General features: G+C 41.3%; 1 protein-coding gene across 2 annotated transcripts in view; it reads right to left on the bottom strand.

Annotated features, from left to right (window-relative positions):
- TAFA1 (TAFA chemokine like family member 1) overlaps positions 1 to 27001 on the bottom strand; it is a 216797-nt gene that overhangs the window by 26063 nt on the left and 163733 nt on the right. For both annotated transcript variants that reach the window (XM_064724264.1, XM_064724265.1), the window contains one exon: positions 17045 to 17185. In XM_064724264.1, coding sequence (XP_064580334.1) covers positions 17045 to 17185 — 141 coding nt within the window. The remainder of the gene's footprint in view (positions 1 to 17044; positions 17186 to 27001) is intronic.

Raw genomic sequence — 27001 nt, forward strand, 5'->3', positions numbered from 1 at the left:
AGCTTTCATCTGCACCAGTAGATCATGGGAGAAGGGACACAGATAATGTGTTAGTCTGGAAGCAATGCACGAGGGATATCACAGACAGATTAATCTGGCGCCTCAAAGACAGCATAATTCATTTGGATGAAAAGGGGATTCTCCTCAGTGAGACAGAGAAAAATCTCCTTTTATTTTTTCTTGGCACAAGAGTGAAACACGAGGAGAAGCTCTTCATGGGAAATGGGAATGCCATTATGGCTGCTGACACCCTCCTGGCCAGGGGCACTCAATTAGCCCCAGGTCCAAATTCCTCTTTGGCCATTGGCTTCCATGGGCACTTTGTGCTCAGTCCCTAAATATACAACAGGCACAACATCACCTCTTCTGTCTCCTCCCAATATAAAGGCCAGGGATGTGATGGACACCAGTGGAACAGCCAAAACAGGAGAATTTCAGCATCTCTGTGGAGCTGGGACTGCAAACCTTCCACAATTCCTGCTGGTCTGTAACACAGACAAACAAATCTTCCCTCTGCAAAGGTGAAGTCCAGGCCAGTGATGGTCACAGATGTCACTGCAGGTGGTACAGCTTCAGCACTGTCAAGCTCTGCCCTCCAGCCTTCCCTTGGAAAATATATTATTGTAAGCACAGGTAATTTCTTGTAACTGTCAAGAGGCTTTATTTTTGCCTTCTCTGCTGTGATGAATTCCCTGTTAACCAGAATAATGTGACAAGGAATAATTGTCAAAGAGGTAAATTCATACTCAGCTCTTTTGATGATTTGGCAGGTTTTGAATTTGCACAGGCAGCAAGCAATGTTTTTTTTTTTTAATATATAGGACTTGGATAAAAACAAATGTGGTCCCAGTAAAATACCCATTATACACATTTTATAATGGAAAGAGTTGTGGACAGATGTAGGTCAAGATTTCAGAGCAAGGATCACTCACTGTCACTCTGTTTTGAGGTGGGTAACTTGCCACTCCCTGAAGATACTTGGTTTTCAGATCAAGTATAGGTTAACTCTCTTAGAAAATGAGACTTCCATGAAGGTCTGTTCATTTGGTGCATCATTATGCTCCACTTCATAAAAGCTCAAGTAGACTCCTCTGAACTCCAACTGCTATTTCTGCTGTGAAGATGAGCAAAAGCGGCTAAACTCATTTCTCATCAGGAACCTGAATCAACACTCCTGGAAAACTCCCATTAGCTTGAATGTGAATTGCCTCATGCCAGTACAAAGTTATAAATATGGAGCAGCACCACTGGCACAGAACTGACACCAATGTAAAATATTGAGGTGTGATTGCCTTGGCCTGTTTTATTCTGAGTGCTGCCTCAGTAATACAGCTTCTGAGGCCCACCAAAATTTGCAGTAATTCCCTAATTTGCATCAGAAGTCTATCCTCCATTCAAAGGCTGTTTAATGTCCCTGTAATTCCACAGGGCAGTGACACTGGGCACGTGGCTTTGGCATGGGGCCACCTGAACCACGGTGTTCCCTCTGCAGCATTTTATTAGCAAAAGGCCAGGTAAGGAAAAGAGTGCTCAAAGAGGTGTAAAAATAATAATAGCAGTGAGATATTGATTTATAAGGGACTGGGTTTAGATTACAGCAGGATAAGCAACACTGAAATTCAACAGCAAGTTAAAAAAGGTATTGAAAATATTACTATAGAGGGAAATGTGAGATAGAGGGAGCAACAAACTGAGGCTGGAGAGGAGAACAAAATGTATCATCAGCACAAGGAGCCCAGCAAGAAAGTGCAACACTTCAGCTTGACACCAGCCCTTGGCAGAGGCAAGTGTTTACATTGGTGTTTTTCAGGCAGGAAAAAAAGAGAAATGAGCAATTTGCCCAAACAAGCTGGGAAAAGAATCAAGACGAAAAGCCAAGACCAAAGCTATGGCCTTCACTTCGGCTGGCTGCAGCACAACGTTTCCCTGGAAAAGGAAATTATATTGAGAGGCACTGGCTTGAGAACCCTCCCCTGGAAACACTCAGGGGAACTGGAGAGGGGAACAGAGACTGGAGAGATCCTCCAGGGAAACAAAGACCAAAGGGGCAGCTAAGCCAAAACACATCATGTCACTAAATCATGTTTCTTTCTTGGAGGGAAGAAGATTAATCAAAACAGAACTAAAAGTGAGTCTTTGATAAAATGTTTAAGTGGCCACTCTTGAACTACAAATCATTTGCATCAACTAGAAGATGAAACATTAGTTTTCCATTATGCTGCAGGAAATAGCAGCTTGCTAAATAACTCTTTTAACTTTCCTCTGGCACCTATTGATTATATCCAATAGAAATTAAGAGTAGAAGGCAATTAAGTTCAAAATTTAATGGTGTTCTGCTCCTGTTAATTTACTGCCTGACCTGATCAATACATTACACTGGATAACAATCTATTCCACTGAGGCTTGGTTTCTCCAATGTCCCTTCCACTAAAATTACAGTAATGACAAACAACTAAATTTTCAGCAAATAATACTCAACCCTCCCCCCTAAAAAAACCCCATAAAAATAATTAAAAATTGGATTATTCACTGTAGTGGTGAAAACAACAGCTTAAAAGTAAATTGACTTTTACAGCACAGAGCTCGGACTTCATGAAAATATTAGATAAGCTACAACCTCAGCCAACAGAACCCTCTGGAAATTGAAATCTCAAGCAAGTTTTAAACATCTCACATACACAGCAGTACAAAAAACCCCCCCTTAATCTAGAAGGCAAAATTGAAGTGGGAAATTAAAGATCAATGGTAGTGAAAGCAACAATATTGTGCTGCTGTTGTTCTTTTTTCTACATAATGGTTTAGGTCTCCAGGTGAATACACACAGCACAGACTTTATGTATAACCAGCTCCATCAAAACCTACAAGCACAAAGTTAATTTGCATTAGGTTGCAGGGTTTTTTTGGTCCTTTCTCCAAAACCTTGTAAGCACTTTTTCAATAACTGAACTGTTTCCTAAAGGAAACAAGGACGTGGTGACATTTCTCACCTCCCTCTGCTCTCATAGGTGGCAGCACGTGCTGGGGCCCTCAGTGCCACACAGCCTTGGGTGGCCCTGGAGAGCACAGAGATGCTCCTGCAATCCTGTCCTGCAGGCAGGGTCCTTGGGGTGGGTTCCAATAGGACACAAAATTAACAACACGCACAAGCTGAAATGTCAGAGGTAAAAAGAGGGAGCTTATTTCTGAACTCTAATATTTATAGACTTTCAAAAGTGACCATGGATTGGAGAAGGAATTGTTACCTCTCCAGCTACACTGGTTAAACTAACAGTCTGTTAATTCTCTTTTCTTTCAGAAAGGAATGCAAAACAATCGTTATTTACATGAAAAGTGCGTGAGAAACTCCATTATGAAAATGTAAACATCAGAAGGCTTAGAAGAACTTAGAAGAACAGAGTGATAGAGATGGATAATCCAGGTGCACATGGTGGCCAGCAGCCCAGCATTTCTCCCTCTGGAGCATTTCTTGGGACAGCCATCTCCTACCAGAGAATCCCCGTGGGATTGACTCTCCCTGTGTGTCTGACTGCTCTCACTCTTGCCCATACAACTGGCTGAATTGAATCACTTTTTTGGCAAAATTCAACGTGTCAGCATAAAGTCAAAACAAAATATGATGAGGTTTTCTGAAAATATCCTCTTTGCTGATCAGCTGCATCCCTACTGGCATTCAGTGTGTAGCCAGCACACCATTAATCACTATGAAACATTTTCATTTATTTTGACACCAAAGAGAAATTGGAAGGAAGGATATTTTTGGATGGGAGTGAAAAGCAGGCTGTAGGAATATCTCCTTTTACCTTAGTGCTTTCCCAGACTTACTGTCAACCACGACCCTGTGGAACTGCTCCCCATGCTCTGTTTTTATCTCATCCTTCACAGGTACAGTAACACTGATCTGAACATTGCACATCTTTAATCTATTTATTGCACATTCTTTCAGGTTTCAAAAACAAGAAAACAAATCCAAATATTTGAGGTTATTTACTACATCCAGTATTATCTACACAACAAGTCTGCTGACATGGTAATGTGTCTTCTCTTCACTCCTGTCTTGCCCACAGCCCAATTTTTCTGCTCCTGCCCTTGCTGGATGCCTGCCTTGTTTTGCAGAATAAAATAGCAGATTGTATTTTTTTGCTAGATTTCAGAGTGCAAATATAGCCCTCTTGGTCTCTGCAAAACTCCTGGGAAGAACCTCTCAACATCTATGGTGTTGTTTTCTTAGTGAAAAAAATCCCAAACCAAAATAATACAGTAATAATTCCAGGCACCTGTCATTTTTAGCTGAAAAATTATATAGGAAGCAGCAGCATCTCCATTCTTTGACATATTGCAGCATGCCATGAAGTGAGCAAATACAAGGGTAGACATAACCAAAAGATGTTGTACAAGCAGGACACCACACCAACATGGCTGATTTGTATTCCAGAAAAAGATACATGGAGCAAGACCTAATATTTCAGGAGAAGCTGGCAGAGCAAGTGCATGATCCATACCCTGAGCACAGGGATACTGCAGTAAGCCTTGCCCATAATTCTGCCCAAAAGCTGAGGACTCAGCAGAACCAGGAAGGGCTGTGGCTGCATCTGACCTGCCAGCACTGCTGGTGTCCCTGGCTACACATCTCCTCTGGGTCCCTCACCACCAGACACTCATATTTAGGAAGGGAAAGTAAAAAATGTAAGAGAACCAGAACAAAAATGCATCAGAATTTGGCAAAATAACATGAATACCTCCTAAAATTGCATAGGTTCCCAGGAAAAGCACAGAGCTGCACTCACAGTGAAGATGCAGGTCATTAAGATGCAGGTGATCCTTACAGGGTCTCTCTACTAATGATGCTATATTGAAATTGAAAGAGCACATTTATCACTTTGCACTTTTAGCAGCATTTAGTAATAGAGACCAGTGCATTACATTTGCTTCTTATCTCATACTATGCAAAGCAGAGCCCTGCAAATGCTTCACAGCCAGCAATTTATTTGATTTAGGACTGTATTTTGTGTCCATGAACAATCTGCTAGTTGAGTGTGGTGATTACACTTTGGTTATTTTAGAACTATTTGGTGAAAAAAAAAAGTGAAACGGGACAGTTTGCTCTCTAGCTACTGCAGTAACATTTCAGTCATGCACCACTGAGAGTTTATTAGCTGGGTTGAAACCATCCAGTCTAAACCAGCAAATTTATTCCTGGAACACTGCTTCCTCACAGGTCACCATCTGTATGGATTAGACCTGAGACCTGGAGGTTGTTTATAGAAATGAATTTATATGGCTGTTTCTATTAGTTTAATAGCAATCCAATAATAAATTATTCTAATCCTATTTTTCTTTTAAAATGTCAGACTATTTTTCTTTGCAAACATAGACAGGAAAGGAAAAAAACCTGAAAAACCCAACTAATTAAAGAATGTTAAATCAGCAGGGCAAAGTCCCTTACAAGGTTTAATGTAAGTATTCACAGACAATTTTTTTTTCCTATACAGAATATACTTATTTTAACAGTTAGCCTGCAATATTTCTGTCATTTCTGCCCCAGACTTCAACATTGAGTTAGAGCATGATTTTCACACCACCTCCACTGACCTTTATGGGGCTGGGCTTCCTTTCTCTCGGATTCCCAGGAAAAAGCCACGATCACTGCAGGCTGCTCTTGGGAGGAGGGAGGGGAGGGAAGGGCAGGCAGGCAATCCCCCTGGGCTGTGCTCAGCCAGAACTGCCCCAGGTGTCAAACCAGCCCGGGGTACCAAATCAGTCCCAGGTGCCAAACCAGGCCGGGGTGCCAAACCAGCCTCAGGTACCAAACCAGCCCGGGGTGCCAAACCAGCCCCAGGTACCAAATCAGTCCCAGGTGCCAAACCAGCCCCAGGGGTACCAAACCAGCCTGGGGTACCAAACCAGCCCCAGGTACCAAACCAGCCTCAGGTACCAAACCAGCCCCAGGTGCCCAATCAGCCCCAGGTACCAAACCAGCCTCAGGTACCCAATCAGCCCCAGAAGCTGCTCCCATCAGAGCAGGGCTGGGCTCAGTCAGTGCACAGCAGTGGGAAGCTGCCAACACTAACTTCCTAAAGGTTAATACTTACAACTACATTTTGGCTGATATTTCCAAAGCTGCCTAGAGGGAATGGATGCCCAGTGCCCATTAATTTTAATAGGAGCTGGGCAGGCACAGTCCTTGTGAGGGTAGGACTATTTCAGCCTATTACTGGTGGTGGCATAAGGTTTGATATTGCAGGAGCCTGATTACCTGCTGGGAGCACTGAAGCTAATGCAGCTCCTATATTTTGGCTTGAAAATTGAATATGCAAAATGCATGAAGTGTGTGGCTGTGCTTACCATAAATAATGAGTTTAAAATGAAAGTGGTTCAGATGGAAAGGGTCTAACTCAAAGCTAGCTACAAATGAGTGCTCCTGATGATTTGAGAAATACACTGATAGGATTCAGGATTTCACTGAAGACCTGTGAATAAGGGTTCTTACATTCAGAGCTTAAGCTTCTAACCTGGTTTGTCAATTTATTCCTTCTATTAGGAAATTGTATCAGCTTTCAAAAGGTGCCATGAAACAGTAAACCACAGACCTGGGTGATTTGCAATTAGGTTTGAATTTTAGGAATTTCAAAACCTCCCCCATTCATTCTATTTATCCAGCCAGGGTACACAAAACACATTCAGACCATGTCTATTGTAATCACAGATCATTTCTGGTCACAGTTTCCATCAGGCCATGTGCTAATGAGCCGCCCAGCTGGGAAACCTGCAAACTCAAAGAGATACATTTTGATAGAATCCCCACTTGTGGACACCAGGGGTCATTGGTAGAATGCAAGCCAGGTAGCAAAATCATAATTTCCTTAATTTGTGTTTGCAAATGGTGTGGAGTCTTTTTTCTGCAATGATCACACAGAATATACAAGGGCTGTTTCAGAGGAGCAGTAGAAAAGGATTCTGCAATGCTGCCTCATTATTGCTCATCCAGGGAAGTCCAGGATTGCCATCTCTGACAAACAGAATAGATTAAAAATATCTAAGTCAATATTTACAATGGAGAATTAATTGGTTCCACTGCTAAAGCTGATTTATCAGCAGGTTATTGCAAATAAATGAATAAAAAAGAGATACCAATGTTGGTCAACCAAACAATAAAAAATGATTGTATCAAATAAAGCCAAACTGTAACTAAAGACTTCAAGAGGGGTTTTTCTGGCCTCTAACATAAAAATGAATTTTATGAGTCTGCTGTACAGCATTTTGTCTTGGCTTTTATGTCTGTGATCCACCTATTGCTCACCAGTATGCTGCAGTGTTATTTGATCAAATAATACCAATTAGTTTGCATTTTGTGGGTGAGACAAAAGACACTGGAAGTCTTCAAAATCAGCTGTCATCCCTGGTGGGAAGCTGTTGCCAACCCCCTCTTACAGCTGGTAGTACTCTTCTAATTTCCAAGCTACATTTAATGATGAGGAGTTTATATCAATTAAACCCCCACTGATTTTTTAGTCCTTCTCTGCCCAAAAGGATGGAGATTTTCTCCTCTGCTGCTCAGCTCCTGTGCTCTGTGGTGTAAAGCAGTGGTCACTGTGTTGCTCCCCATCCTGCTCAGACAAGGGGTACCTGTGTCCTTGGATAACAAATATATATCTTTTATTATATTTATATTATATATTGGATATACAGGTGTTCGCCGTGCTAATGAACTTGGAGTTTTATATATAACAGGTGCTCTGGTTTTAAAAAGTGTTCATCCAATTGGCAATTTTCAAGAGGAGGAAAGGAAACTTCTAAAGGAAATGGAGTTCATTTGTTATTTGCATAACTATATTACACACAACTCTATTTGATGGTATTTCATAGAGGGGTCTGGAGAAAAAGGAGAGGGCATTTTGTAATAAGAAAACCAATAGAGAGAGATGTTTTCTACTCTCATTTGAGTTAATGGGAGATTTGCCTTTGTCCTCAGTTAAGACAGTGTCATTTGCTTCTCCATTTCATTCCTGAGTGATGGCTTGTGCTGGTGTTTCACCTTGCTGTTCCTGAGTTCTGGGCACATTTGGAAGACAAAAAAAAAAGTACTGACCATGCAGATGCATCTTGAAAACTCTGCTGTATGGTTGCTGCCTAGGAGCTGTAATCAAAAGGAAATGATTACACAAACCCACATATTAAAAGCAATCCATCTGCCTGCAGAATAGTTTTTATGTACTAATAACAAAGGGCAGAATGCTTAAATTGTGGAGCACAGCTCCACTCCCCACCACTGCCTTTTGCATGATGGCTTCAAAAGGGAGAGGCAGCACTTTTTAAGTAATATTGAAATTTGCCGTCCTCCATCTTGCTTAACCTTGAGCAGTTACTGTGACAAACTGAAAGGTCTTTGGGAACAGCTCCCAAAGAGGAATGATGCTTTCTTTGATACCCAGGATTAGTAAACTGCTTTTTGACACCTGCATATGGAGACCGGTTCCAAACTCTGAAGGCTATTTACATGCTGAGTAGCACACTTCCTCAGCAAAAAACAAAAAGTTTAAGATTTTATAGAAATCCCTTGTTTGCAATGTCCTTACTTTATTCCTAAAAGAAAATTCTGCAATATTAATGCATAAAAATCTCCTAAAGCAAACTCCAGACTGACATGAGGGGCTTGGGACCTGCAGTGACCTGGCTGTATTCTGAGAGGAGGAACTGTAAACGTGTCTCTGATCAATTGTATGGATAATTGATCCTCTGAAATCAATTAAACACTTGTTGGCTTGCCTGTTTCCAGCTGTATTTGTCAGATTAATTCACATAGTTCAACATAACAGATAATCTCAGTGCTAAATTAGTGACTTCTATCTGAACTCTCTTCATCAGTAAAAGGAAAAATGATGTGTTTGCTTCCTTCAAAGATTTGGTCAGTGCCTCTTTAAAATTCCAGTGTGTAATAGCTTCAGGTTCTTGTTTATTAATTTAAAGAGAGCTCACTGTGGAGGAGCATTCTTCATTCTTACTTAATCATCCACTTCTTTTGTGTTCAAACCCTAATCCCACAAACCACAATCAAGCCTTGTGAACCAGCTCCATGTTTATAGATGGAAGGTAGCTTTGAAAGAAAAGACAAAAAAGAAAAATAGCCTTCCTGCTCTGCAATACTCCAGTCAGGTATTTTCTACAGTGTATCAGAGACACCTGTAGGCACACAGCATTTCACAGTGCACCAACACCACAGCATCTGATGCAGAAAAGATGTGTGGTGTGAGCTCATGCAGAATTAGCCACTTAATAACATGGTCTTCCCTGGCAGAGATAAAATATCATCAGAATTCCTGCCAGGATTTGGTGTCAGAGGATACAGCACAGATGCTAACCCGACCCTAATGCTTCCCCAAGCTGCCCTTGGCCATGGATTAGCTGGACACTGGTCCAACACATTCCCTGAGGACTGTGAGCAAGGATTAATAGCCAGCCCTGTTCATTTTCCTAAACCCTCCAAACTGTGCCCTCATTTGGCACAAACCAGAAAGCCTCTCAGGGTTTTAAGAGCCAGTTTACACCAGCTGAAAATCTGGGTGTCAAATCCCTTCCTGAGAGGCTTTTGGATGCTGCACTTGGGTTTTGCCACGCAAGGGAAAGATGAACCCAGTGCTTGTTCAAAGGCAGGGTGTGAAGGTTTAACCCTCCTGCTCCTAAGGTACCACACATCCTCCATCAGCTGCATCACCTCTCCACACAGGTGCAGTAAATGTAGCAAATCCTTCTGCTGCTGCCATGCAGGGCAGGTACATGAGACTGTACATTCCTATGTCTGCAAATCTCTCCCTCAGCACTGCTGGGTGAAGGGTTGTTGTGAGAAGCCTTCCTTAGCACTGTTGCAGCTGTTTGTGCCCCTGGATCTGCCATCTGTGTACTTGCCCATGGCTCACAGGGGCTGAGCCTCCTGTTCTGGGCTCACCAAGCACTGAGACCCCTTGTTCTGGTTTTCCCTGTGCTCTCCAGGCAGCCTGACCAGCCCTTAACCTGAACCCATGGTCCTGCCTGTGGCTTCACCCCTGCAAGGGAATTCTCTGCAGGCTCTCTTTTCCCTTCCAGCTTGTGCTTCTTTTCGCTGGCACACACTGGCATGGCTGGCTGCCCTCCCTGCCTCCAGCCCCTCTTCCCAGGCTCCTCCAGTGCTGTGATTAACACTTAATGCTACCTATCAGAGTAGAAATCTCCTACTGTTTTTCCATTTAGCCTCTAGTGGGTTTATTGCAAGTATTTGAGCAAAAGGTTACTTTCCTCTGTATGGAGGTGAAGTAATTATATGTTCCTGTGTGTCTTCACACTGCTCCAGAGCCATGCCATTCCCTAATTTCACCGTGGGGATGCTGTTTGTGCACCTTGCTTGGCTGTGAGGGCTCTGCTCCCTCTGAAATCTGCCAGCTGGAACCTGGGAAAAGTGACCACCCCTCACACAGATGGACACATGCCATGACTTACAGCTTTTTTTACTCTTAAGTAGAAAAAGAAATTTTTTTCCTGCTGAAATTGGGATTTAAGTGAGCTCTCTGCACTTCATCAGGGGTGGATTAGTCAGCTGTTCTGTGAGCTTGATATTAAAAAGGGTGGTTGCTTTGCTGTGCAGGAAACCACAATGCCACTGGAAAAATAAAGAAATATAAAATAGAGGTGGGGAGACAAATGATAACTGCAATGAAGAGGTACTCACACAAACCCACAGTCAGAGGCTCTCATTAACAGCACCATCCTCTCTCCAGGAGACAGGAGCATCCATTCCCCTCTCTGCAGGAACAGCACAGCCCTGGCTGGGACATGGGGAGCACCTACCTGGGGAGCCCTGGCTGCACCTGGCTCAGGTGAGTGCAGATTTGCTCCTTCAGTGTCCTGCCTGTGTGCACCTGAATCACAGAAAATCATCCCTGTGTGTCTGAGCAGCTCTGGGTGCTGTAAGGCACCACCCGTGGCAGGGTGGCTCTGCAGAACAGAAATACACATACACACACACACACACACACATATATATATATATGCACAGATATGGATCCATATGCCCACACAGAGATTTGTTTGCACATCCATTGCTCAGGGAGGAGCAGAGCCTCTCTGCTCTCCCCAGGCTGCTCCCTGATGGGCTGGGTTCAGGACACGAGGCTGTGCCCTGACACAAAACCTCACCCAGCACTGGCAGGGTCAGGCACACAGCACATCCCCTCTGCTCCCTTCAGCCTCTGCCCTGCAAAGGGAAGGCAAATTGGTAATGAGAGCCTCTGTGCCTGGGTAAATGAATTAATTACTCTGCATGGCTGCTGCCAGCTTTGCTTTCGCTCCCTCTGAAGTCAGCACCTCTCAGGATCTGGCTGTGATTTCAGGGTGGCTGCAAGGGCGTTTCAAGAAGACATGATCTGGACAAAAGAAAAGTCTCAAATATTTCAGTAAAGTTAGACTTCTCTCCCCTCCCTGTTCTATTTTTTTAATAGCGCATGAGATATTCTGTGACTTTTTCTGAACTTGCTAAATGGATGTCAGTGGAGAAGAGAGACATTTTTTTCCTCCTTACAAATGAAGTCATCTGAATTCACCAAATAAAAATAAATATGAGCTTACTGCTTGGTTCCAGTGGTGCTGCAGGAGGACAGGGCTATAGATTTTCCCAGGAGTGAGGAATAATTCACCAAGGCTGCTCGTTATTCATATAGACAGTGAATTAATAATATGGGACCCTGAGATCTCTTCTTATCTAGGCCGAAGCACAGCTAGAGGGATGAGAAGCTGACTCCTTGGATTTCAAAAAGCATTTTTCCCCCTTTCTTCAAGAAATAAGAATTGATTGAAAGTATTTTCACAGAGTGGGGAAAAAAAAAGGCTTTCTGGTGATACCACCTAAAGTACACATTAGATAAATAGAAAACTATTGGCTTTGTGACTGTGAACTGTTCTCACTTGATGTAAGTGCTGATAGATACAGGATTATCTCTAACAAAGCATTTACTAAGGACCTGACCCAAAGTCAATAGGAGTCTTTCATTTGACTCTACAAGGCTTGAATCCTGCTTTCCCTGCAGGCAGAGCCAGGGAGTGTCTGTGCATCCCCTGCCCACCCTTCAGCTGGTGCAGTGCTGTGGGAGGATGATGAGGGTGAGCACCAGCACGAGGGGCTGAGCTGCCCCTCTGTCCTGAAGGAACACTCCTGAATTGTGGATGCTTGCTCCTCAATCAGTGTCTTACCCATAATTTAAAAATAAAAATAAATGAAGTGATGGCTGCACTTACTGTCTGTCTAAGGAGTGACAGACCAGATGGGACCTTTTTGTTTGTGGGTCCTGGGTGGGAGAAAGCAGGGCAAACACAGCAAATGGAATGTGTGCTGTGAATGCTGTCCTCTCTCTGCTCCAGCTATTGCACATGGAAAAATAAGGATGAGCAGCACCAATTATCCAGCAGCACAACTGAAGAGGTGCTGGCCAAGAGAGGATTAAAAGTCAGGGAGCTCCCACTGGTAGTAACCTCATGTTTGGCTTGGTAGTGCTGCCCTGATGAAGTGTGATGTAAATTTTAGTGTTATGTCAAACTAGCCACATGGTGGCTAGGGATCCTCAAACTAATAGAAATGATCCTCAGACTAACAGAAATCTGAAGCATGCACATGTGTGCTAATATTTCATACACTGTAGAATGAAACTTGAGGTGATCCAAAATCAATCTGTGAAAAACGAAAATACTGGCTTGATTTAATTTTATTTTTTTCTGTATTAGTAAATGACTTTTCTTTCCCCTGGTGCATGACTGGTATAAAACAGGACAAGAGCAAACCATGGAGACTAAACCACTAATCCTGCTGCCTGAGAGTTAATTCTTCAAATCCTGTGTTGCAGAAAATGTGGAATGGGATCACCTCACATGTCTGCAGAGGCCTTTCTTTACAGGTACAATTTAGAGGGAGAGATACTGCTAAGAATTTTAGTAGCACCTTCCTTTTTGCTTGGTTGTCACCAGTGTTAAACCCACCTCATTTCCTAAAAGCACTGGCAATATGCACAACCTGCATGAAGGTTCCTTTGTGGCTGATTTCAAAAGCCAGTGCAGGTGCTTTTCTGTTATTCCATACTCTCTGCTCCAACAAATTTCACAGATAATTATGCAAGAAATATGAGGTTGCCTGGGAAAGAGTTTAAAATAGCATGGAAGACGACTGAAGGGAAGGGAACGGAAAAATGAAACATTAAAAAATATGTGTGTCTGAGAGCACTCACTGTAACACAGTAAACTCCAGTATTGATGAACAAATTATATATTATTCACAAGCCTTGAAGAACACACAGACATAACCACCTACTGACTGTACAGGATGCTTCAATACCACTTGAAAGTAAATGGTACAAAGCACAATATCCCCAGTATAAAAGTGACAGTATTAAAAAATTATAAGTATCTTTTTTATATAGTAATGATATGAAAAAGGAATAAAACCTCAGCCCACAGGAGAAATGGCACCAGTGACAGAGATTTCCTGAGTGCCTTCATGAGCCCACAGGAAATGCTGGGCATTGCTTTCCCCAGAAAAAGGAACTTGCTCTGGAGAGGTATTTGGGCAAATGAAGAAAAAAATAATATCCATGGCAGAGAGCTGAGCAGCCTGATGCCTGTGGTATGTGCTCTGGCCAAGTGGCAGGCAAGATAAATTGTAGAGAGGGTAGGGAGCATTTCAAACCACACTTCAAACAAAAAAGACCTTGAAGTAGTGAAAGGAATCGTGAAAGTAAATGTGCAACAGAATAGCTAAAGAAAAAGAAACTGGGGTCTGTGTTTCATGGCAAGGTTTGGCTTTTGTTTTGCTACTGCATAATCCACTGGTGATGGAGGCAGCTTTTAGGACAGTATTGAATACAAAGAATCATTTGTGACTTCTGAGGCTGCCATGGCCTGGCCTCACTTTTTTCTTCACACAGCACTCTATGAGCTTCGCTTCTTAATTAAGATGAGACCCCAAAGAAAAAGTTTGCTGGACGTGGCAGGGAGTTATGCTTGGGAATACACATCAACTTCATGCCCTTCACAGTACAAACATGAATTTTGTCCCATGCAGGAGCAGGACTGCAAGCCAAGCCCTGTGTACTGGGATGGTGAGCTACCCATGATCAGATCCCACAACAAAAGGGACAAAAGGACCATTCATCAGCCCTGACACTTATTAAAAATGTTAAGATGACTGCTACAAATAATTGTATTCTTTGAAAGAGAAAACAAATCCAGCTCTCCATACAGCCCAGCAGTGTCCCAGAGCAATAGCTGGTAGGAGTGGAAGCCAATGCAATCTCTCCTCTGCAACTTGGACTCAAACTGCCAAAGCAGCAGCCTTGAGGAGGTGTTTTCTGATGAAATTTAACTGGGAAGCACCAAAAGCTTGATTCCAATACCATTAAGTCACAGCTTGACAGGGCAATACTGTGGTTCAGCCTGCTTTATGCACACTAGCACACAGCCATGGGGTGGAGATGGCTTGAGGTGGTGACAACCAACAGCCAAACTGCTCACAGGGGTCTCCCAGTCCTTGTCACCTCTTTGTTTGTCTTTGGGTGCGAGTACATTGCTTGTTATATTGTGAGTATATTGCTGAACACCTGTGGATATTTAATTAGGACTCAAGCAAGATTTCTTAGTGACACATTATGGCTTGAAATTGTATATATTTACACACTGTAAATAAAACCTGGTGTGATATTAACCAGCCTGAAACCTTTCAATATGGTAGACAAAGAAGGTAGAAAGTTCAAAAGGTGACCTTTTGAAATGTTCTCATGCAGAAAATAAACAGCAAAGCCCAAATCTTTGTGTGAGTTAAAGCACTGACGTCAGTGGGACTCCCATGGGAAGTTTTGGGAGTTTGTCTTTACAAGAACAGAACCACCAAATTGGAAAAAGTTTTGACTTAAACCAGGTCAGTATGTCAAAAGCCACAAAGCAAAGTCTGGGATAAAACAAAGGCCAAAGCAAATGTCCCTTGGATTAATTTTTACCAGCAGCATATTGGGCTTTTGAACTGTTCTCCAGCCATCTACAAAAGCAGCAGCTATGGGCTGACTACAACCCAACTTGAAAGGGGAAGACATTCCTTTGTAGTTCACGTCTGCTGGCTTTGAAGTCACAGTGAGTCTTACCAGTGACTTCAATGGGACTTGCCTTACACTTTCATATTAGCCATTGTTTTATCCTAACTCCTTTCAAAATTCCAGACAATAACATTTCTCTTTATTGTAATCCTGACAGAGCAATTAGGCTCCAGTCCACACCTGCACCCGACTTTTTTCTTCACACAGCACTCTTTGAGCTTCTCTTCTCTGAACAGAGTTATGAGGGCTGAATTAATGGTGTCTCTCTGCTCTATCTGCTGCCTCTGTATTTCATGACCTGATGAAGAACATGAAATTCTTCAAGGCTTGTACAGCCTGATCTTTGGTTACAACCAGCTGTAGTTTTCACCTACGGTTTTATGAGTGTGCTTAGCAGAAAAAGAAAAGCTTCTTTTCATCAGGGTAATTAGGCAATAACAGAATGACAGGTTGTGGACTAAAGCATAATCATTCACAGGTGCATTCATAGCATGGTTTTAATCATGAGTTCAGAAGCTGAATTGCATTCCCGGTGTAACAAGCTATGAAACACTGCTTCATAATTTAAAAATCTGAATGTGTTTTTAAAATAATAAAACATTTCCTTTTGTATCTTTAATATATAAACCAGATATCCACATGCCAGAAATACCTACTGAGAAAACATGAGATTCTCATTTCTCTAAGGGTTCCTAATCTCTCACCTTCTTGGTGTCAAATCTGCAAGAATGATCTCTGTCTGCACAATATTCCCTTCTACAACACCCACCAATATTCCTGCCTAACTACAACTCCTGTCTGAGGTACACTGGACCACTCCCTGCTCCATTCTAATGCCTTGGCAGCCTGGGATTGAGGAAAGGTACCCAGAAGAAAATGTTTTTCCCAATATTTTCTTGCAGAGCTCCCCACTCTTGCCTGGGGTAAAGCTGAGTGCCAAACACAGACACAAAGAGGAAACTTTGGGTGCTCCCAGAACTGGCAGAGACACCACCACCCATGGGATTCCAACATGGAAAGAGTGAGGAGAGCCTACAATGCTGCACAAAACCAACCTGTGGCGCTCTGAAGCACCTGTGGGCTGACACAAACAACACAACCTTCACCAAAAAGAACAGTGAGGGATTTTTACAAGATACTCCATTCCACTAAGCTGCTGCACTGAGGGATTCTGCAGCACAGAGCAGCTTGTTTGAGAAGGGTAACTAATGGGATTAGTACCACTTACTCCCCATCTCCTTATGAGATTTATATTTTGCTAAGCACTTCCCAGCTGTGGCTCTCCCCCTGACTGCTGGGTGGTTTCACCTTGCACTGCTGGCAGGGGAGCCCCAGAGAGGAAAACACCCTGTGGAGCTAAACCTCCTATGAAACCCAGACACAAATCACATGGTGCTTTTCCTTCAGAAAAAAACAAAAAACAAACCAAATCCCCATGACAAGCAACAGCAGCAGTGATTTTAATAGACAAAGATTTTTTCCTGCTTTCTGTAATGTTCATTTCAGGGCTAGAATATGAGGTTCATTTATTTATGTTATTTTGCCACTGACTTTCCAAATGACTAATTAAATCAAAATGAATAGTGGTTGTCCTTTGAAATATTTATGAATCAAAACTAATGTGGCACCAAAGGGGCCCTGTGAAGTGACTCAGGGGATAATTTTATCCAGGTATTTATCAATAATAAATCTCTTATACTCATCTGTAAAGCATCCATACTGGGCAATATTCTTACAGTTTTCAGTTAAACCTTAACATGATCCATGTGCACAGAGCTATGCACTGAAGTAGCAAGAAAGTCTAAATATATACTTATTCTTATAGATTTTTCTATTTCATTAAATAAAGAACACAACAAAATTCCTATGCACAGTCTATGGACTTACAGCTTTCTAGCTCTAATGGATTGTACACAAACAGAAACATATACACAGGAGGAGCTACTTGCCATCAACACAGGAAGGTCTGTTTCTTGTAGTCCCAGCCACTTTCCCAGGTAGACAGGAGCATTTTACTGTTTGTGATCTTTCCTCAATTCGATTCTTATTACAGCATCTGTGTGCTGCTATAACTTCACACGTTCCTCCTTCTGGCAAAAAAAAAAAAAAAAAAAAAAAAAAAAAGAAGAAAAAAAAGAAAAGAAAAAGAGAATATTGACACTCTGATTAGGAAGAGCAGCAGTGGCTAATCAAAGCACCCAGGCGTGCTCCTGTCTGCCTCTGCCCAGCTTCTGTACAGGTGGGATTACAGTTTTATTTCTGTCTTTTTGTGTGCTCCCAAATAAGCCAGGTACTGCTACACTACATTTTTTAATAGAAAACGTAGATAAGTTCCCTTGCCTTTCTTATATTAGAAGTCCCTGTGACATCCACATAATTTTTGGCCTAAAAATAATGTTGTCAATGTCTGGGCCTGAAGAAATGTAGGTAAAATACTACAGAAAATGTGCAATCACTGTTGGCTGGTTTTATGCTTGCAATATTGGAGACCTTTTCCCCAAATATCTTCTCATACAAGGACAGAGACTAAGGGAACCCACCTAGAAATAAGGTTTTTCTCCAAATATTAGATTCTGTGGTAGTACTCAGCCCTTAGGGAAGGACAGAGTCTCCCCAGATTACAGGGTGGCCCAGCAGCACTTCCCTTTGCTCTCCCACTCACTAGATTGGCAGATTTAAGGCAGGAAAACATTTCCACTGTGTGTGAGATCATCAGGTTTAATTTGTCTCCTCCCTAATTGTTCTTTCTGAGCATTTGCAATAGTTTTATTAGGAGGAGAGCACAGGGGGTGATCAACAGACCCACGGCGGCTTTGGGCTTACGAAGGCTTGGTGTTTGTGCCATATGCTGAGCACAGAAATGAAGTGTCAGGTGGGCCATTCCCCTTCACCTCTGCTCTGCAAGGAGACAAACACCACGGTGGGCTAATGCCCTGCCCAGGTAATTTCTCCATTCCTCAGTTCAGACTGCATTTAGCTCACAATCACTGAGTGTTTAATGGTGTCAGGCTGCTCCCCACAGATATCTGGCTGCTTTCTGAAATTGCAGCACAAATTTGGCAGGGTTTGTTTCAGCTTAGTACAAAACCTCATGTGCTGCCCACTAAAGGGCAGGATGTGCAAGATTTTCTAGAAGAGCATTATTTCTTCATGCCATTAAGTACATGCTGCTTTTACTGCAGCATAAACCCCATTAATCCTATCTTTGGATTTCACTCTTTTTGAAAGAATATTGAGAGCTTTTGGCACTGTGTGCTGTAGGAGAATAAGAAATGTGGAGATGCTGACCCACATCTGGCTGTGAACAAAGGGTTTTGGTAGAGGTCTGGCAGTTCAGTGGCATTTCCCTACCAGGAGTGCATCCTGGTACCTGGGTTTTCTACAAATGTGGCATTTTAAATGAAGCACTGGGCAGGTAGGCAGGGAGGATTCATATGGGGGAGTTTGCAAGCATGAGATTAATTCTGTAGTAAACACTGGAGTCATCTGCAGAGACATGCTGCTGCACCTCTTAGTTATTAGGTGTGTTTGGGCTGCTGACACAAGCTTTTTGAAAGCCAAAAGGTGTCAAAAAAGAGAGATCCCAACAATTCAGAGAGCCATCTTCTGACAAATGGGCTTTGGAGTGTATCTGAGGAGTAAGAGGAATTGTGATAATCAAGTCAGCCCCAAATGCTTGCATTTTCTATGAAGTAATCCTTCACACAAAGTCCCTGTTCCCCTATCCAAATTGTATTGAAAGCAATGAAAAGATTCTCATTGGTTTAATCCATCTTATGGTCGTGCCCTAGGAGAAGAGAGATTTGTGATTTTATTGATTGCAACTTCAACAATAAAGATAATGTACACAGTAATAAGCATTTCTAATTTTAGACTGCATAGACTGTGTGGTAAATATTTGTGAATAACCTAAATGCTTAATTTTCTCTATAAATTTACTGTATGAGTACTAAGAACCACATGACTTAGTCTTGCTTATTTGGTTATCTATTCAAAATAATGGGTTGTGGTGGAAGAGCTTTACAACACCTTTAATTGTTATGTGGAAGCTCAAGTTGCTGGAGCAGTAATGAATTTAGCTCAAAGTGTGTAATTGTTTAGGAGGGGCAAAACATAATGACACTATAAAAGCAATGAAAACCCATTTTTTTAACTGCTAAAAATTTAAATACATTAATTGGAAGTTTTATCTACATAGTCTATAAAAGTATGCAAATATTAATAATTATAATAATAGAAAGACCCCTTCCAGTGCTGACAGAGAAGAAAAAAATCCACCTCACATAGAGAAAATTCTGGAGGTTATACAGCCTGTTATCCTGAAAAATCTGTAAAGTGGGATCAGATATTTGCATTAAAGCATATTTAGCCTATGGATGCCTACTGGGTAGCATTGCATGCAATGTGTTTTCTTGTATGGATTTTACCAACCATGCATGTACATGTGAGACTTTTAAAAAGTCATATACAAAATGGGAATAGAGACAGATATAAATGGACACAGTGAGAATAGGAAAAAAACCTCATTGAAAAAGCATGCTCCTTACTACATCATTCACAGAAACACATATACCACAAATATATTGAGGGTGGGAGGTTCTATTTAAATCTACTTCAGCTGCATAAATGAGGAAATTAATTGAGTGGGGAGAGGAACACAAATCCATCTTCACTTTCCACTGAAAATCACTCAATGTGTTCAGATGGATATGTGAAATACCTTTGCATTCTGTGATTTTTATTTTTTGTTTCCAACTTTCTTCTTTTGGGGGAGGGGGCTGGAGAGCACCAAGAAATACTCTAATTCAATATCTGCTTAATTTCCTGAGTAATTTTTTTTTCCTTAATGGTTCATCTGGATTATGGGAAGACTTGGCAAGATATTACATGGCTAGGAGTTCTGAAAAAAAATGGGAACTATTGACCCGATAGGCTGTGAGTGCAGCAAAAGTTTGAATCCTTGTCATAAACTCCACAAATGTCTCTGTTTTTTGAAGTTTATGGTCTATTGAGCTACAGTAGCTTCTGGCTTTGATTTCACAACAATAGCCTCATCCAACCCATTCAAGTCAATAGAGGATTTGCCATTGAATTTAAAAGGAGAGGAAAGGGGCCTAAAAATCCTCAAAGTAAATGTCTTCTGAATGTTATGTTGACAGTTACATTTCATGAAGTGGCTGTTTAATCCATCTGGTATTTTTTAAAAAAATAATTTCTTTCTGCCCCAAGAAAACCAGAAGATTAGAAATGGAATTCGAACTTGTGGATCAGGAAGAGCATTGATCTTCCTTCAGGAGCTTCAGAGGTGAATGAAAATGTCCTGTCATGACTTACACCTTCTTCACACCAAACACCAGCAGGAATTGATGGTGAGAACAGCTGATCCTTTCTGAGCACTCAGGAGGCCTCAGCTTTGCACGGAGGAAATGTGACCAAAGCCAGAGGGACAGAACTGCCTGCCAGGGAGGATCCTGGAATGTTGAAGATGGCAACTCTGTGTGTCATTGCAACTCTGCTCACATTCCCCAGCCTCCCAGAAACCCTTGTTCTGCACAGACTTCAAATAGAAAACTGTAGAAATAATAGATCATTCCTGCTGTAAAACAGAGACAGCTGTTTGTTACCCCTGCAAAGGTTTCATTCTAATTGGAGAACACTAACTCCTGAAATAATGCTCATTTTTGTCTCTGTTACAAAGCCACCTTGAGTTTGCACACCACAGAGTGAAATATTTTATCATGAGTATGAGTCTGCTGTGGGAGGCTGTGATTTAAAATGTCTAATCACTATAAGGTCTGAGTGCATGCCTGGCAGAAGCCAAAAAGCCATCTTCTAGTCATCTCTGTTTTTTATACCTCTAGCTAGGAGGTAATAATAAAAGCATATTTTGCACTTCAAAATTATAACTTGCCTCTGCATTCCAGCCAAGCCTGAACTTATCAGTAAACAAACATAAAAAAAGCAAACAGCACTACTGATTTGTGTTATACATTGTGGAAGTCATTAACTATGACTCAGGTAGCAAAACTTATACATTCTCTCCTTGACAGTGATGACAATTTAATAGTATTTGACTCTGCTGAGTTACATGGAGTGTCCTGCAGCAATGAGAGAGGTTGTTTATCAAAATGATAAACATGTTTTCATTTCCTCCTTGGCTGCATGTATGTGATCAGAAGTCTAAGGCCATCAAGAATTCACTTATTCTGGCCACCAGACAGACATTAAGCTATTCAGGACCATCTGTGCTTGAAATGAGCTCCACTTAATGGACCTTCCTAGGGCAGGTCAGTCATAATGAATGCATGTGTGCATGAATGCATGAGCAGAGCGGAGCTTTGGTGAGACTTCTTGGGCTGTTTGGCACTGGCAGAGCTGGCTGACAGATAAGATGCGCCTCTCTTCTCAGGGTCACACACCCAGTGATTTTAGAATTCAGATCCTCTGTTCCATTTGCTTCCAGCTCATTGCAAATGCACCTCACAGCCTAATCCAGATGAAGGTTGTTGTAAGAACCTGTTCCTGCTACTTGCAAAAAAATAATGGTGCCCAAATAACATTGTGGGCTTTGCTGGCCAAATTCTGCCTCTGTTACACCACTGGTGATTCACCATGGGAATATGAACAAAAGAAATCATATGGACCAATTTTATCAACATTTCCAGACAGTTCATTAGGACTATAGCTGGTTTGTGGTAGCTCTATTTATTTGTAACAGCTTCAAGTAGCCAGTGTAAATGCCAGTGCTATCATCCTGCTAAGGTCATGGACCCATATGTTATTCTGAAAATGCTGAAGTATATGCAGATGCTGCTGCTAGACCGAAGAGAACAGAGAGAATTTTGGAGAGAATTTAAATTCTATAGACTCCAAGCAAATGGTGACAGCAAAAATTCTTCAGACACTTGTAGACTTGCTGAAAAATTGCTCCCAGAAATGAATGGATGTAAAAATTTGCATGGTCTCCACCCCATCTCTATACAACAAAGGAAAAACAACCCTGTGACAGTCCTTTTTTATTTTTTTACACTTACTATAAAGAATTCGGGTTTGGGGGCTGCAGTTTAAAGAGTTTTCAGTTTGAATAAGCTTTGGAAACTTCCCAGGTGTAATTAATACATTCATAAGCTTTAATCAAAATGTTTATGCCAGCTAATGTGCCAGAACTGCAGACTACACTGTGCACAGGGGAAAATACTATACTTTACTTTAAGAAATAATAAGCCACTACTATGGAACTTACAAAGCAACATTTTTACTTCTGACAGGAATATGTAACAGATGGAAAAACAAAGTCCCATGCTACACCACCAGCCACTTCACAAGTGAACAAATAAAAAACTTCTCATAGCCACAGTGTAATTACACTCCAATTTTTCTTTTACATACAATCCTCTAATGTTGTTTATCTGCTCTAGGAGGAAAAGGATCAAGCTTACAGGATGCATTTTCAGAGCAATCAGAGAAGGCTTAGGGTTTTCACTCCTTTTCACAAGGTCAAGGTTAACTGCCATCAATGAAGCTGAACTTGGCTCATAAACCTGATGTAACACAAAGGCACCACCTCAAAACTGACCTAAGTATAACCTATCAGCATTACTCCTTAATTATTTTCCATTATGATAACAGATACAAATAAATTGATGAGTTATTCTTTAGATGTGGAATTACCATAACTATGAGAATCTGGAATGCTCCACACATGCTCTGCAAGTCCCCTGATATATAGTGGATTTTTTTTTTTTTTTAGCCCAGTGGACCAGAATAGATTGCACTGGTCTGTTCCCTAAATTTCTATTTATATTTTGATTAATATTCAGTATTTTGTTGTTCATTATGCAAAGTCTATATTATAATTTTCATTTTGGGAAGATTCTATGCAACAGCAGCAACATAAGTGACTCCCACTGTGGGTCATTAAGTTTTGGGTTGGGACATTATTTTCTCAAATGCTGCTGCTGTGAAAGGGATCTGGAGACACAGAGTACCCCCTTAAAGAAACTGCTGCTTCTCTACAAAACAACAGAACAAGACGAGCATGGCTAGTGAAATTTGTTTTCCCTTGGAAATGCACCTTGTGTTAAACTTTAAAACCCTGCTGAGGTTTTTCTGATGTCCAGGTCACTCAAAGAGCACTCCTGGAAGTCCCAGCTCTGAGAGCCCCCAGGACAGAGCCCGTGGGATGGTGCAACATCCCTGCCCCAGTTCCTGTGCCATGGCACAACACCCCCATTCGGAGCAAGGCAAATAATGAGATTGTCTTGCTTTGTGCTGCCTCATGGTCGGAATTTGGAGAAGAGCTGCTGGACCAAGCAGGTCAGCTACCTGTGAAAATCTATTTCACACTCAGCCAAAGTTCTGATGGATTCTGGAGTGAGAATTCCTGGGCTAAGAGGGGCAATGTGCATTCTCACAGACATCTCTGGTTATTTATCTCAGAAACTCTTAAGTTTCTGAGAGTAATCTTGACAGAAATGGCCATTTTAATGAAACCAAGCTTTTCTGTAAAAATGAAAAACAAAATAACTTCTAGAGGAAAATAAAATCTTTAAAATATTTTGTTCAGCAGAATGTTAATATTTCAATTTAATATTAACTTTTTTTTTCCATTTGTATTTTATTTCCCATTCAGTATAATAGGGGAAGCAAGGATATGCAAAGCTCTAATTAGCACAAGGATTTGTAGTCTTTTACAATTTTCTACTAATGCTCTTTGCCATCAGCCACAGGAGGCTTCTATCTGAGAGATTTACAGATTTTTATACTTACACCCAGAATAGAACAGACTCTGATCCTCACGAACTGGTTTATTCACAGAAATTAAAAATACGTATTTTCTGTAAAGGTGAAAAGATATGGATCTGTTCTTGAATTCACAAGGAAAAACCCAGAGCACACCAGCATGTGAGCTGTGCTTGGATCTTGGGCTGGCTTATGGATTTCCATATCAAACCAATACACACACCAGAGAATAGGTTTTTCTACTAAAGAGCCTTGCAAATTGATCTCCTGAGAAATTTGCGCGGGACCTTATTCTTATGCATATTAAAAAATAATAATAATGATAAAAAAAACCCTCTTACAGATGAATCAAAGTGAAAATGGTCTCCAGAACAAGAAGGCAGCCTTCTAGCAGCTCCTGCCTCTGGCACAGAGCAGCTCCAAAGAAAGAGGAATAACCAGCAAGGCTGAGGAAGGAGAGGGGGCGACAGGGCAAGGGTGGCTGGGGAGGAATGCTGATGAGGAATCTGCTCCCAGCTCTTATTTAAGCAGAGTTATGAGTAGTTTTAATTAGCATTTTGCATGCCTGTGTAAAATATACCCCCAAAAGGAGAGAATCTATGAGAAAACCCCACTTCTTGTGTGTGGAGCTGTCCCTGCCTCTCCCCAGAGCACTGATTGCTTTTTTGTCACAGGGAGTGTGCCAGGGAATTGTACTAAGGACTATCAGCACTCCTGTATTGATGAACCACAAACCCCAGACATGTAACTCACCAGGCAGGCAAGAATCCAATGTTCTCTTAGTGGGGATCTTCAGTCTTTTAATGAGATTTTTTTTACTTCAAAGGGAGGCCAACTAACAGCAACTTTGAGAAATGGAGGTTAGAAATTAGAAGTCTTGGTGGGATTTACAGCTCTGGAATGCCATTAAGAGATGTGTGTGAAGAGGCAGGACTTAATTCAGAGAGAGAAGAATGTTACTTTTCAGAAATAACTGAAGTTCCATATCAAAAAGTAATAAGCATTATGACTTTAAATTTCATTGACTTTCAGTGAGATATGACAATCCTAGAAGTCTATACCACTTGTAAATAGGATGTCTTGGTCTAAATGATGTATGCCAGTAAGGCTGAGCATAAAATCTTGTAAGTACCTTTAAAAAAAATCATGCTCTTAGTCACTTGGGTGGTTTGGAAAATTTAATATTTGATATGTCAGAGAGGATAAAAAACCCGAGTTTGGACAAAATAGATGTAATGTGCTTGCATTGAAGCAGAGCTCCTCCTATAAGTTAAACTGCAGGCAGCAGTATAAACTAGAGATTAAAAAGACCTGCTGTGCTGTTCTGATCATTGCTTTGCAGCTGCACAATTCTTGCCCAGAACAAATTTTCTAGGTATCAAAGCTGTGGAGAAATGTAGATTTCTGCTGCTGAACTGAAATGAACATTTCCAATGCTGACATCTCTAGTTCCTTGCCAGAGAACAGTGAAAATCCAAAGTGGAATTAGGGCTGAAAATACCCTCACAATAAAATTTGAGTGAACAACAGAATATTTTCCTTGGAACGTCAAAATGTTGCTCTAAATGCTGCCAGCAAAAGATATCTAAAGAAACAGCGTTAAGGGAAAACACACAATGAAAGAAAGACAGGACTACCCTCTTTTTGGATGGAATAATTAAGTTGATAGGAAATAAGTAATTCAGTCACAGCTGCTGATGAGAAATGAATATAGGAATGTGCATGAGAAATGGTTACTAAGAAAGGATTTAGAAATTATTCTATGTCTAATATGCAAGCACAGCTTGGTCCTGCCAGAATCTGACTTATGCCCAACAGGCTTTCCCCAAGCACCAGATCTCTAAAACTGCCTAATGCATTTATTGAATACCTTCATCTCCAAACTTCTCCAAACTGGAAAACCGTATTAATTTTCTCTTCAGCCTTAAAAGAGACTCAAAATTTCTTATTATGTTCATGATGCACCCTTTGAATTTTTCATATGGTACATGAAAATGTCACACTTTCAGGATTTTAAAAAAATATTTATAAAATAATCCACAGTACAAAGCAGCTCCACAAAAACCAACTTTCAAACCCAGGCTTTGAGTCATCCCAAAATGATTCAGGGATCTTAAATCCTTGTGGAAAAGCAAAACAATGTTGCTCCATACAGTTCATCTTTTGATATGATGGTTGCAGATAAATTCATCCCCAGATAATTTTATCCACTAAGGTGATTAGCCTATGGAGAGCCTATGATGTGTTTCTGAGCACAGTGGCATAGTTTATGGTAATGCTCTTGTCATGCCTTATAAATGTGTGAGATGCTTTTATGAAGCAGTTAGATAAGGAGTGGTGAAAATAATGTGATCCATAAAGAATGCACAGTGATGAAGAGCTGGGATTGCACAGATACTACAGACAGACTGATAGAGAGAATTATAGCCATGGTACAGGCTGCATTAATCTTCCAGTGAATGGCAATAAATAAAATAACAGGAAGGAATGGGTCTAAACAAATTTGGCCAATGTATAAAACTGAGAAGTCAGTGTGGGATCAAAGTGTTTTTAATGGGATCTCTTATGGATGCATTGACTAGCCATGGTGGCAACAACACTTTCATCCATGGGGTTGACCCCATGCTACAAAATCCATGAGAAGGAAAACAAAGACTGCAAGTTACAGCACGTACAAGCAGAAGTCACTGTGAGGAGCTGTGTGGGATGAGCAGCAGCAGCAGTAAATCCTGTCCTCTGCAGCGCTGAGCAATGCCAGGCAATCACTTCCCAGGCATTTTCCAGTGGACAAGTGTGCCCATTATCCCACCCCATATATTTTAGAATTATTCATACCGTGACTGCCAGCAGCTGGTCCTGCATTGGAGCAGAAAACCATTCCTCTGCCAGGAACTGGCTGCACACTGGTGCACAAGGACAGAGCATGGGACCAAAGGCTCAGAAGCAATCAGTTGTTTTTGCATGGAAAGCATTTTGCACTGCACTCATTATCCAGAGCAGAAGAACCTGGTAGTCTCCAGCCTAAGGAATTTATAGCACACTCATTTCTGAACCTTATTTAGCTTCAAGCACAGTCAAGCACTTCAGTAAATGTTAGGAATTGGGTATGTGAGCAGCAATATTTTAAATTTCAGACTACTACACTTCAGTTATGAATTAACAAC

Source organism: Zonotrichia leucophrys, chromosome 12 (assembly GCF_028769735.1).
Source record: "Zonotrichia leucophrys gambelii isolate GWCS_2022_RI chromosome 12, RI_Zleu_2.0, whole genome shotgun sequence".
In the NCBI taxonomy this organism is placed as follows: domain Eukaryota; kingdom Metazoa; phylum Chordata; class Aves; order Passeriformes; family Passerellidae; genus Zonotrichia; species Zonotrichia leucophrys.